Source organism: Mauremys mutica, chromosome 3 (genome assembly GCF_020497125.1).
Source record: "Mauremys mutica isolate MM-2020 ecotype Southern chromosome 3, ASM2049712v1, whole genome shotgun sequence".
Classification (NCBI taxonomy): Eukaryota; Metazoa; Chordata; order Testudines; family Geoemydidae; genus Mauremys; species Mauremys mutica.
This window is the reverse complement of record NC_059074.1, coordinates 119,060,660-119,073,763: the sequence shown is the minus strand read 5'-3', so window position 1 is coordinate 119,073,763 and position 13,104 is coordinate 119,060,660. Positions and strand designations below refer to the sequence as shown.

The window sequence follows — 13,104 nt, the reverse complement described above, 5'->3', positions numbered from 1 at the left end:
GGACGGCCAGGTAAGTCGAACTAAGATACTTTGACTTCAGCTACGCTATAGCTGAAGTTGTCTATTTTAGTTCGAACCCCCCACAGTGTAGCCCAGGTCTGAGTGTTATAAGGTGCAAACAAGCCTGTTCAAACACCACACAAAGGAAAAAGAGAGGAGCCAGTTGCAACAGTTAATTAATGATCTGTTTGTGGATTTACATCTACCAACATATGGTACAGACACCAGCAAATGGATTATCACTATCAGAATAAAAGAACACACACACAAACAATTAATTCATACAGCCCTAAGACTAGAGCTGTTTAAAATATATATATATATATATATATATATATATATTTGTTTGAGTAGCACCCACATGTGCTAGGCATTTTCCAGACATATGAGAAGGGACCATCCCTGCCCCAACAATCTCACAGTCAGAGTGAAGACAGACAGAGGACATGGAAGGGGAACAACAAACTGGGATTTTTTTTAAAACATGGCAACAAGATTCAATATAGGCAGCATGGCAAAAATGAGTTTTTGAGAGTCAAAAAAATTATTTTATTGAAGTCAAAACTCGCAAAAGAGCAAATCAGTATAAATTTACATCAGAGTACACAAGAGAACCTATTCTGATCCCAGTTACACCACTGTAAATCTGGAGCAAATCCTCTCAGGCCATCTTTATAGATCATAAAGAAACAAAGAAGGGGCAGAAAACCATTTTCCTCCTTTTCCAATGGCAGCAGAAGCACACTTTACGATAGAAGCAAAATCCTTGCCCCAAACACTGCAACCTTCACTAAAAGAGAAGATGACAGAAATAGCTAAAAACAACAAAGGGTCCTTGTGGCACCTTATAGACTAACAAATTTATTTGGGCATAAGCTTTCGTGGGCTAAAACCCACTTCATCAGATGCATCATTTCATCATGCTGTATTTCCACTCCATGCATCTGATGAAGTGGGTTTTAGCCCACGAAAGCTTATGCCAAATAAATTTGTTAGTCTATAAGGTGCTACAAAGACTCCTCATTTTTTATTTTTTTTGCTGATACAGACTAAGGCCTGGTCTACACAGGGCGGGAAGGGGGAAATCGATCTAAGATACACAACTTCAGCTACGAGAATAGCGTAGCTGAAGTCGACGTATCTTAGATTGACTTAGAATCACTTACTTCGCATCCTCACAACGCGAGATTGACGGCCGCCGCTCCCCCATTGACTTTGCTTCCGCCTCTCGCCGAGCTGGAGTTCAGCAGTCGACGGGAGAGCGATCGGGGATCGATTTAGTGCGTCTACACTATATGCGATAAATCGATCCCCGATAGATTGATCCCTGATCCGGCGGGTAGTGTAGACATACCCTAACACGGCTACCACTCTGAAGGAAATAGCTAAGCAGATTGATAGCTAAGCAGGTAGAGGTGAGATTAACAAACTCGCAGGCTAGACACAAGAGGCAACAGGGAGAATGGAGATATTTCTTCAAGAACCAGGGACTGGAATATGCGTCATCAACATGTATGTTAAGGGCATGATCTAAACTAAAGAACAAAGTGTACAGTATGTGTATCAATGTGAGATTAAGCAATATAAAAATATGACACCACGTGCAGCTCATGGCAAGCAGCAGCTGATGTTGCTGTGTGTAGAAAAGCCACAGAAGCTGGCAAGGCAAGCCAACACACTGCACGCATATTAGCAGAGCTTGGAACAGAGATGGAAGTTTCAGCAAGCATCAGATGTTAAGCCTGGGCTAGCTTGGTTTTGCAAACAGTTCTGCAGATATATCCCATCATTTAGGCCAGATCTACACTAGAAACTTTTGTTGGTATTGTAATGTTGGTCAGAGGGGTGATTTTTCATGACATTTCTATAGCAGCAACAGCCTTAGTGTAGACATTTATACCAGTGAAAAGTGCTCTTGGCAGCACGGCTTGTTTCAGTCACAGAACCAGTGAAAACTATAGCTGCAAAACCCCCTTTTCTGCTGACGTAAGTTGTATCTACACTATGTGGGTTTGCTGATGTAGCCAGTATAGCTATACTAACAAACCTCTTCTAGTGTAGACTAGGTCTTAGCTTACCAGGTCAATGAACAGGAGATGGAATGCTGAAGGTAGACTGTGTATTGTCATCTCCCAATTAGCTAAATGTGAGACGCTTTGGCTGGCTTCTCATTGAGAGAAGACCCAAAATGCAGGCGTGAGCAGTTCTCATGGGCGGTATGGTACAGACCTACTGGTGGCCTAGCTTTGTTCAGGGGCGGCTCTACGTTTTTGGACGCCCCAAGCAGTCATGCCCGGGAGGCGCCCCGGAGCCGCGGGCATGACTGCGGAGGGTCCGCTGGTCGCGCGGCTCTGCTGGACCTCCCGCACCTGCGGACGGTTCGCAGGTCCGGCAGCTCTGCTGGAGCTGCCGCAGGCATGCCTGCGGGAGGTCCAGCCGAGCCGCGGGACCAGCGAACCGTCCGCAGTCATGGCTGCGGGAGGTGCACTGGAGCCGCGGGACGAGCGCCCCCTCCGCAGTCATGCCTGCAGCAGGTCCGGTCGTCCCGGGGCTCCGGTGGACCTCCCGCAGGCATGACTGCGGCAGGTCCGCCGGCCCAGCCTGCCGCCCCCCCGGGAAAGGGCCGCCCCACGCGGGTGCTTGCCGCGCTGGGGTCTAGAGCCGGCCCTGCTTTGTTAATAAAATGTTATCATTTAACTTATCAGCAATGTTTCTAATGTTTCTCCTCAAAGTACTGAGCTGCACAGATTGCAAGGACAGATTTTCTCCCCAGTTCCGGCCTCTATATGCTGCCCTTCCAGTGTACAGGGGTCATCAATGTGCCATCAGGGTCTGGGGGAGAATCCACCTGGTGGAGGTACAGTAGGGGCTCCAGAAATGGCTCTACGCTGCTCCCTTCACAAGAGTTAGCACAGGGAATGTGTCTGGGGCAGGGCTGCCCACAGGACATGGCACTATGAGGATTCTAAGCTGTGCTGCATCCAATAGGCAACCCAGGATGAGTTGGCATAAATCATCATCAGATAGGGGAAATTACATCAGCTGTTTTCATTTTTGCTGGGCACCATTTTGTCTCCTGGAGGAACTCCGAATCCAAAGGGCACAAATGTTGCATCAAGCCACATTTGCCCATCCCTCCACCCCAAGGCTGCATCTTTTGTGCTGCGCTCCTTAGAGATGCAGCCCAGAATTGAACCTTGCATATTTATAGTAGCCTCTGAACACAGTAACTAACAACATACCGAACACAGCTGTAGTTGGTGACACGGGGGCTATACAAATCTGGAGGGCGGGAAAGTCCACGGATCTGTACAGACTGGGTCTTTGTGCCCATTTACGATATATATTGTGTGGTAGAGTCCCCACGGTGCTAGGAACTGTACAAACTCATGATAAAGAGACTGTAATGTCTTTAGGGCAGGAGCTGCCTAAGGCTTGGTCTACACTAGCAACTTATGTTGGTATAACTACATCACTCAGGGGTGTGGAAAATTCACACCCCTATGTGACGTAGTTATACTGACCTAACATCCCGGTGTACACAGCGCTATGTCAACTGAAGGGCTTCCCGCCGACACAGGTACTCCACCTCCCCGAGAGGCGGCAGCTAAGCCGAGTGGAGAAGCTCTCCAGTTGCCGTAGGTAGCATCTTCACCATGCGCTACAGCGGCACAGTTGCACCGGTTCAGCTGCACTGCTGTTACTGTAGACAAGCCCTGAGTAACTGTGTGGTCCAAAATCAAAACAGTATTTGGTTTGCTATTTTTTGAGTGGAGAAAGACGTTTAGACCAAATCTGAATTAAGCCAGATGGTATCAAAGTGAACAGCAAATTAGTCACTGGGCCTAATTCACTGGGCACTAAAGGTATATCTACACTGCAAAGGAAGACTCGTGGTAGTGAGTCTCAGGTCCTGATTCAACCGACTTGGATTCGCAACACAGGTCTAAAAATAGCAGTGTGGATGTCCGGGCTCCGACTGGCACCCAGGCTCAGAGACACACATCTCAGAGCCCAGGCTCCAGCCCAAGCATCTATACTTCTATTTTTAGACCCGTAGCACAAGCCCCATGAGCTTAAGCCAGCTGACCCAGATCCAAGATTCACTGCCATGGGCTGCTCTTTTTTAGGGGTGTGGGGGGGTGGACAGAGTAGATGTACCCTGATATACATAGGCTCTGCTCTGCTGATTTCAACTGGGTTGTGCCTACTTACACTAGCAGTGCATTCCCATCAGTGGGTTCAACAAGTGCTATTCCAAAAACAGGATTCTGTCACTGGGCTAGATTGTGACTGGCCTTTATGCAGGTCAGGGGTAGGGCACTAGGAGTCTTTCCCCTCTGCAAGGTATAAAGGCCAGCCACAATTACAACCCCTGTGTTCAGGGGAGAGTAGGGACTGTTCAGTCTGTGTGTCCCCAGGCATGGCCTACCCTTCACCCACTTTGAGCCAGCCTGCAGAGCCAGACCAGCGTGCAAGAGGTAGCATGCAGCACTCCCGAAGCAATGCAGTACTGGATGTGCTCCCTCTGTGCCCTAGAAAGAATTCTGTCTGAGGCAGACAGACTAACACAGCTGCTACTCTGAAACCTTACATGTTTCTGTTATCAGAGCCCTGGGGAGTGGGACCCCACATCAACTGAGGTCAGCAACAACCGTTGCTGAACTGCACAGATGATGGTATGTTCACCCAGCTTGGGGTACCAAACAACAATGTTAAAGGGAAACTATCAGATAGTTTAGGCCCAACATTTAGGTTTTATTATTTTAGAAAAAGCATTTAAAAACATAAATTAATAGGAATTTTTTAATAAAATGTAAAATAAATGTAAACAAAGCCAGGCGTTTTTGTTTGGATTGAAACATTCCCCTGTACTGTTTGCAACTCATGCTGGGGCGTGAGAATTAGAACCAGAATGTGAATGTCTAAAAACAAAAGTAAGATTAATGTGTCTATGGTTGTCCAAGCTGGATGAAGCACAAAGTGTAAACAGTCCAAGTAGTGAAACTACTGTAGAACTTTAAAAAAAATGTTAGTTGTAAAACCCTAAGGTATCACTGAGAAACACAGGGAAAGATGTTTGTGCTTTACATCTGATAGAATATTAAACCTGAAAGTAACCTTTCAAGCACCATTTTTTCCCTTTCACTAGATCACAAAACACCCTAAACATTCTAGCTTCAATTCCTTCATTAAGAGTGAGAAGTATCAATGCATAAGATGGCAACTACCTGTTCTGCTTATATTATAAAGTTATGTTTAAATTAACACTTTTTGAAACCCTAAACAAGACCCCCCCAGCAATTTAGAGGAATAAAACAGCAATGTATTGCATTTAAATTATAAAATCATTAGTCAACTTTTTACTTTTCTAAAAGCAACTTTCCACTAGGGCTCTAAAAGCAGCAAAAAAAGTTAGTTGAGTGCCAGCGGTTCTCAAACTTCATTGCACCGGGACCCCCTTCTGACAACAAAAATTACTAAATGACCCCAGGAGGGGGGACTGAAGCCTGAGCTTGCCTGAGCCCCGCTGCCCCGAGCGGGGGGCCCAAAGCCTGAGCCCCACTGCCCTGGGTGCGGGGGGCCTGGAACCTGAGCTCCACTGCCCTGGGCTGAAGCCCGTGGGCTTTGGCTCCGGGCAGTGGGGCTTCGGCTTCAGCCCTGGGCCCAGCAAGTCTAATGGCAGCCCTGGTGACCCCATTAAAATGGGATCGTGACCCACTTTGGGGTCCCGACCCCCCAGTTTGAGACCCGCAGGACTATATTATTTGACAAGTTTCCCTGGTATCTGTTGAATAACATATTTGCAATTGCATCTCTCTAGCTGGTCGAATGCTAAGTACTGAGAGCTTTCCTGACTAGCAACAAACTGACTCGACCCAAGCTGGTTTCCCTGTTGCCCACGGGGTACCAAGGAGTCCGTTTCACATTACTGCAGCTTGCAAAAACCCCAACCAGCAGAGGTACCTGGAGCTGATTGCTTGCAAATGTAGGAAAACAACACAGCACTGGGTTATACTCTGTTCACATTTGGAAACCTTTCTTTGCAACCAAGAGGATTAGAGACTTTTTTTTTTTTTTTTAATGAAAATTTACATGCTCCAGCAGTTGATGGAACTCACCCAGGAAGTTTCCTACTCATCTGGATGGATGAGCAAGTGCAGTTTTCAAATACATACTGTATTCATTTATTTTGTAATAACTGTTACAGGAACCAGACAATGCTTCTAGTAATTACCAAGCCTCAATGAAGCTTCCCACTAATGTTTCATACAAGATATCTTTCCTATAAGTGTTTGTACATATACTATGGTATCTACTTCTGCCCCAGTAAGTACAATTTTGTTCCAGTTTAGAGGAGGCAAGGTGTACATAGCACACAGAACATTCTTCAAGCACCTTTCTTAGCATCAAATATTAGACATCCTTGATCTAAACTCTATACCAAGTTGGCTCCCTTCCCACAAATTTAACCCCAGCAAAGGCGCAAGCAGATGTACTGACACAATGCAATTAGCCTTTAATAAATCCAATAAAAAGTGATGACTTTTTCATATAACGTATACAAATATTATTTCAGAATCTAATGAAAAGCACCACTCAAACGCCTACATCTCAAAATTCATTTATCAAGCATGATCTTTCTCTGTGAATTATGCCCTTTAAGTAACAGTGGCCAATTCATGTGGCAGAGCGCAAAATCCTTTATAGAGTTTCCTTTGTATTCCTTAAGGGTCAGATCCTACTCCCATTGACTTCAGTGGGAGCAGAATTGGGACGTAAATGTTTGAAACCCAAGTAACTGGCACTTTTATAAATGCCTCAGCAGAAAGAAAGCAGAGAGAGACCACAGTTCCTACAGCTAAATTAGGGTGGGAGCTGGGCACTCCTAAAAACACTGGCTGACATAGAGGCAAGTGGCTTTTCAAGAAAGGAGCAGGAGGAAGAGAGCCTGGCACCCAGTGGCAGGATCTAGCTCCTCCCTCTGCCTACTTTGGTCCTGATCCTGCAAACACTTGCATACGTGCTTAACTCTATGTACTCAATGTGTGTAAATTTTATAACATGTCTAAGCATTTGCAGGATCAAAGCTGTGATGTGCTGGAGGCAGCAGCAACAGCTTGTTCACCTCACCTGTGCTTCTCCTACTAACCAGGGAAACATGAGAACTTTTCCACAAGAAGCAAACACAAAACAAATAGAAACCTGATCACATGTGTTTCTCACATCACATTGAGAGAAACAATATAGTCAGCATATTACCTAGGATTGTGCTTAGTAGCATCCTATAAATATGATAGACTAAGCTGATGGACTAAGCTGATTCTGACTTCCTTCTCCCATCCTCACCAAAAAAGCCAAGCTGATTTACACACACACTATATTTATAGTATACACTTTTAAAATTAACATCCCAACAAAAGTCTGGCAATAGAATAATGAAAAACACATTGTGTAAAGTGTAGCATGAGCTGGGCTGTCGGTAAACATAGCAGCAAACACAGCAAAAGCCTGCTCTGAAACTCCTCTGATGAACTTAAGGCCAACTGTTGTGTAACAACATACACGTCATAAAACACCTGTGACTGTGGCGGTTTAGTTATCTTAACATGGCAATATATTATTTTAATATCTAACTTGCTATTGTTATCTAAGACATGTAGACCTAGCCCATCAGGAACAATTTACGCATAATTAGCATAGTTTTCTAATGTATAACAAATACGAATCCTATAGACTACATTCATCACAAATGAGCTTCACCCTCAAGTGCACAAAGCATGTATTCAACACTTTGCCCACACAATGTAATGCATCGGTGCTTATATAGAACATGTTCCAACAGACTACAAAAGATTCCAAAAATAAAAGGATAATTTGACATTTAAGAACACAAACAAAGTTTTAAGAATGCAAACACAGTTTTGAACTTTGCCATATAATTATCTCAGCATGACAGAAAAATGGATCACGCTGTGTGTTCTTTTCTGTATTTTAGTAAATATAAATATGTTCAAATTACATGTTAATCAACGTACAGCAGTCAAACAGTTCGTGCATTATTTGTGTTTGACTACTAAGATCAGCTGAAAGAATATGCTAAGCAGCAGCTAAGGAAAGGTCTAGATGTATGTGTAATTACAAAGCTAAAATTAATTTTAAAATAGCAGATGTATATAAAATGTGTAATTATTAGGCATTTGTATTGCAGTAGCAGCTAAAGGCCACAACCAGGTGGGCCCCGTTGTTCTAGGCACTGTACAAACATATAATAAATGGCAGTCTCTGCCTCAAGAGTTTACAAACTGAATTTTATCCTTGTTCCACACCCTTTGGCTCCAATCCTGCAAACACTTATGCATTTGCTTAACTTTACTACCACAGGTAGTCCCGTTGACATCATTTCACTGGATTCATTCATAAGTAATAAAGTTAACACACGCCTACCGGTATATGTTTGCAGCTCGGGGTCTTGGCATGTCGCTCATTTTCACAGATTGTATGGTCCTCAAGGCAGGGACAGTGTCTACCTCTATTTTCCCCAACTTGCAATCTTTGAGAGACTTGTTTTTAATAATAATAATTTTCCCCACTATTCTTCATAGGTGAAAGTTGCTTCTTCAGCAGAGGCTAATGCTTAATGTTCTTCTACTGTGAATTCCATAAAGAACTGTTCTCTTTCAAAATGGCTACCCTCTTCCATTGTTATAAAATGAGATTGAAGCTGTAGGGCTGCCACTGGCAAAATGCCCTCTTTCAAAATGCACTGTTAATGCACCTAAACAACCTTAACTTCACCCCATGGTGACACTATAAGGAAAAAAAATAAAAATCAAATGTATCTTTAAATATCAATTTAATCTAATGTAGGACTACAAACACTATTTATTATGCACTAATCATAATTGTCTAGTTATTACATGGCATCACTATAGGGAGGAGTTAAAGTTGTTTGAATGCCATAGAAGCATTTCCAAATCTAAATATATCTTTTAAATTAAATTTAACTCTGAATTTCCTGGGCTTGTAATGCTGGCTTTCGAGAGAATTACAACAGCCTCATAGTGCCTTTCCCATTACTGATATGTACGCTCAACCTTAACTCCAGTTCAATGTATTTTTTATCTGGGAATATGATAAAGACATTGTATGCTGTACAACACACTAGAAATACAGGCAGACACAAGGACAACTGAAATTTTAATTCTGACTCATTCAGAGGCTTGCAGAGGGGAAAAAAGGTGTCCAATAATTTACTTTGAATGTGATTTTAAATTTTTCATTGTACAAAACAAAGAGGTTCTAAGTTATGAGGTGGCCAAAGATTTACAAACTGAAACATTGGGCTTAGATCAGTTTCCAATTTTGTTTTACATTTCTTGCTTGTAAAATCTCTGTTTCCATACTTGCTATCATTCCATTCTATCATTTTAACTAATAGTGGTGGGGAAGGGAAAATATTTATTCTTTTCCCATTTAAAAAAAAATTATGAGTCTCTTTTTGTGCATAATAAACAAAGGAACTGAATCCCTTCCCCTCCCCCCAAAAAACTTTGAATATCCCCTGGCCCTAGTCCTTGATGACTAATTGTTGGTTGGTAACTATGAAAAAATATTTTTAAATAAAATGATTAGGGATTGACATTTGTTTTCGCCATGTTCAGCAAAGAATTTCTCACAATTTTATGTATATAAGAGGCTACTGCTCTATAGATTTGCACATCGGTGTTGCAGCTGTAGGTTTTTGTCTCAAAGAGCATGGACGTTTAAACCCATATGAAGTTGCACAAAATACAACTGCACAACTCTAAAGTGCCACAGGTATTTTTTTTTGTTTTTGTTTTAATCTTCCTTTCAGGATGGGGAAATTAGGTAACCAAACCAAAGGTAATGTAACTTCAAGCTGTAAATTTGAAACACAACAAAAATTCTGCAGTGAACCTCACAAGAAATAAAGTATCCTTTGATGTAAATATTCCAATAGAGTGAAGCCATAACAAATCAGCAGCAGTAGGACTAGTCAAAAATTTTCCATTAAATAAATTTTTCCTCACCTGTCTGCTTTTCACAGAACATTTTGGTTTTTTTCCATTAAAAAAAACACAAAAACTACAACAAAAACCTATTGAAAACTTTAATATTTCAATTTGGATGTGTTTCCACAGCGTGTCATGGAAGTTGTAGTTCAGTTCCCTCATATCCCCATTCTCCTCCATGGGCCAGGCTCCCAGCGGGCCTTCATCTCCCATGATGCACACCAGTTGTGGGACTCCCATGATGCATCCTCTCACTATGAGGGGAGACCATGCTGCATCATGGGAGATGTAGTCCAATCAGAAAGCCCAGCTTATACAGCAGAATGAGAGTATAAGACACCTGAACTGCAACTCCCATGAGACACCACAGAATTTCAGAATCAAAGTATTTTGTTTTTTGACTGAAATGTTTCAGTTTTTTGCCAAAAAGTCCAAATGTTCCACAGAAAAGACTTTTTTCCAACCCGCTCTAAATTATCAAAGAATGATAAAAATCTTAATGTTTATAACATGAACTCAGTCACATCACACACATTATTATTTGTTAAGTGCTGACAATGTGCTTAGCGCTGTACAAAGCATAAATTACACAGTTCTCACCTCCCAGAGTCTAAGGCCCCAATCCTTTAAGTTGCTCTGTGTATATGGACCTCTATGCCTGGACGGAGCCACAATGAAATAATGGGTACTCCAGGGTGACATGTTCACACAGATCCAACTTCAGGAACAGGACCTAACTGTTATATACTTAATAGCCTAATAACCAAAAATAATATCTAGCGCATACAGGCTATCCACATTTTAACAATGCATTGTCTAGAAGGCACAATTGTTAATATGCAGGTGGCCACGGGCAACTTGGGCCCAGATCCGTATGCACCTCCCTACCTCTTTAAATTTTCCACTTTTAGGTGCCAGTGATGTTCCAAAAGCTCTTATTCACTCTACCCAGTGCTTAATTTGTAATGAAAGAGATGCTGGGGCTCAAGCAATTTTCTTTTACATTCATAAATGACATAGCAAACCCAGAGGTGCTGGGGTTATGAACTGCCAAGCCCAGAGGTGCTGGGGCTCAGCCCTGGCACAAATTAAGCACTGACTTTACTCCACAGGGGCTAAAGTGCCCTAGGTGCTTAAGTTTCCAAAGGTCAGCATTTGCACTGTCCCCTAAGTGTTGAGCTGCCTCACAGCTAACAAGCTGCTCAGAACCCTAGCTTGAGCCAAAGCTCCAGAGGGGGCATTCTCAAACTAGGCAGGGGAATCCTTATCTTGCCAGTGAGGCCTGATCCTGTAGGTGTACTCTGAGCTGGGCCCTAACACCTGATGCCCATCAGAACCCGCTGCAGGAGAGCTGCAGACAGGCTACTGAAAGGTGGAGGGATAACACTAGATCTTCAAAAAAGCCAGCTGGGGCACAAGGAAATGTAGGGTGAGTGTGAGAAAGGTGTCATGCCTGAGCAGGAGACAGACACACACAGATGGTTTTGGCTGCTAGGACATAAACTACCTAAGCAGTAGACCTGGTTTCTGTACCTAACTTCAGGAAGGGGTGGTGGCAGCTAAGGATCCCAAGTGGCAGAAGGTGCCTATCTCTGGCCTGTCAGCCAGGTGCACCATGTCAGCCACTCAGGTAACTAGGCTCCTCTCCTCCTTTCCTCTGACTTTCACTCCTGGTTAGCTTCAGGTGGCTCTGAGAACTCAGTAGGTGGCTGGCTTCTGAAAGTCCCTTTCCTGGGCACCACTCTCTCTCCATGCACTGTATGGGGCAGTGGTTCTCAACCTAGGGTATTTGTACCCCCTGGGGGTACATCAAGTCATCTAGATATTTGCCTAGTTTTACAACACACTACATAAAATGCACTACCATAATCAGTATGAACTAAAGTTTCATGCAATGACTTGTTTATACTGCTTTATAAACTATACACTGAAATATAAGTACAAAATTTATATTCCAATTGATTTATTTTATAATTATATGGTAAAAATAAGTAAGCAATTTTTCAGTAATAGTGTGCTGTGAGACTTTTGTATTTTTACGTCTGATTTTGTAAGCAAGTAGTTTTTAAGTGAGGTGAAACTTAGGGGTGTACAAGACAAATCAGACTCCTGAAAGGGATACAATATCGTCTGGAAAGGTTGAGAGTCACTGGTATGGGGAACCTAAACACCTAATTTGGGGCTGAAAACTTCACAGTGTGGCAAGGCAGCGGGGGTTAGGCCTTACAATGCTGATCTCTTAAGGCTCCGGGCCCTCCTCTACACTAGTACCCCCACTGTTGGGAGGAAAGGTCTAGTGTCTGCCTGGCCTTGCTGAACCGCTGTGGGGAGGAGGCTACCAGCCCCCTGACAGGTGTAACTGCTGGAGCCTTAGCCTTCTGCAGAGCAGCCCAAACTTTCACACGTGTAGGGATCCTGATAACAGCCCAGCCAAGGGCAGATTGAGCCTGGGACACCCTGAGCACTTTAGAAAATCTGCCCTTATTTTGGTGCCTAAGTGGGAGGCTGAGCTCTTTGAAAATCTGGCTCTGGACGCTTAGCCCTTAGATACTGGTCTGTGCCCACACGAACACCCCCCAGCTGCCCCAGTCCGACCCACCCCGCCCCGCACCCCCAGGTGCGCGCTCAGCCCAGCCACGCCCGGCCCGGCCCGCCAGAGGCACTTACTGAGGGTGGCCACGGTGCCGGCCTCCAGCAGCAGACAGTCGTGGCGGCTGCGCGCCTCGAGCAGGGCGCTCGGAGCCGGCTCCTGCTTCCAGAGCAGCCGCAGCCCTTTGCTCGGAGCCATGGGGGCGGCTGGCCATAGGGGGGAAGGCGCCCGCTCCCCGCCAAAGACCAGGGCACCAACCGCGGGGAGCGGAGAAAGCGCCGCCGCTTCTCCCCTTCCGGGGACCCCCCCTGCCGCCCCCCGCGTGCGGTCCGGGAGAGAGACGCTCCCTGCAGTAGCGCCCCCGCCCCAAGGTCACCAAGGGGCTGGGGGCAGAGAAAGCGCCGCCGCGTCTCCCCCTGCCGGGCTCAGCGCCGCCCCCACACCAAGGGGAGCCGGGGGCGCCCCAGGGTCGCCGCG

General features: G+C 44.5%; 1 protein-coding gene across 1 annotated transcript in view; it reads right to left on the bottom strand.

Moving 5' to 3' along the window:
• SYNJ2 (synaptojanin 2) overlaps positions 1–12,855 on the bottom strand; it is a 90,505-nt gene extending 77,650 nt beyond the window's left edge. Inside the window, exon 1 of the mRNA XM_045010623.1 lies at positions 12,705–12,855. Within this exon, the coding sequence (XP_044866558.1) occupies positions 12,705–12,825 (121 nt within the window). The 5' untranslated portion in view covers positions 12,826–12,855. The remainder of the gene's footprint in view (positions 1–12,704) is intronic.
• Positions 12,856–13,104: the final 249 nt, after the last annotated feature.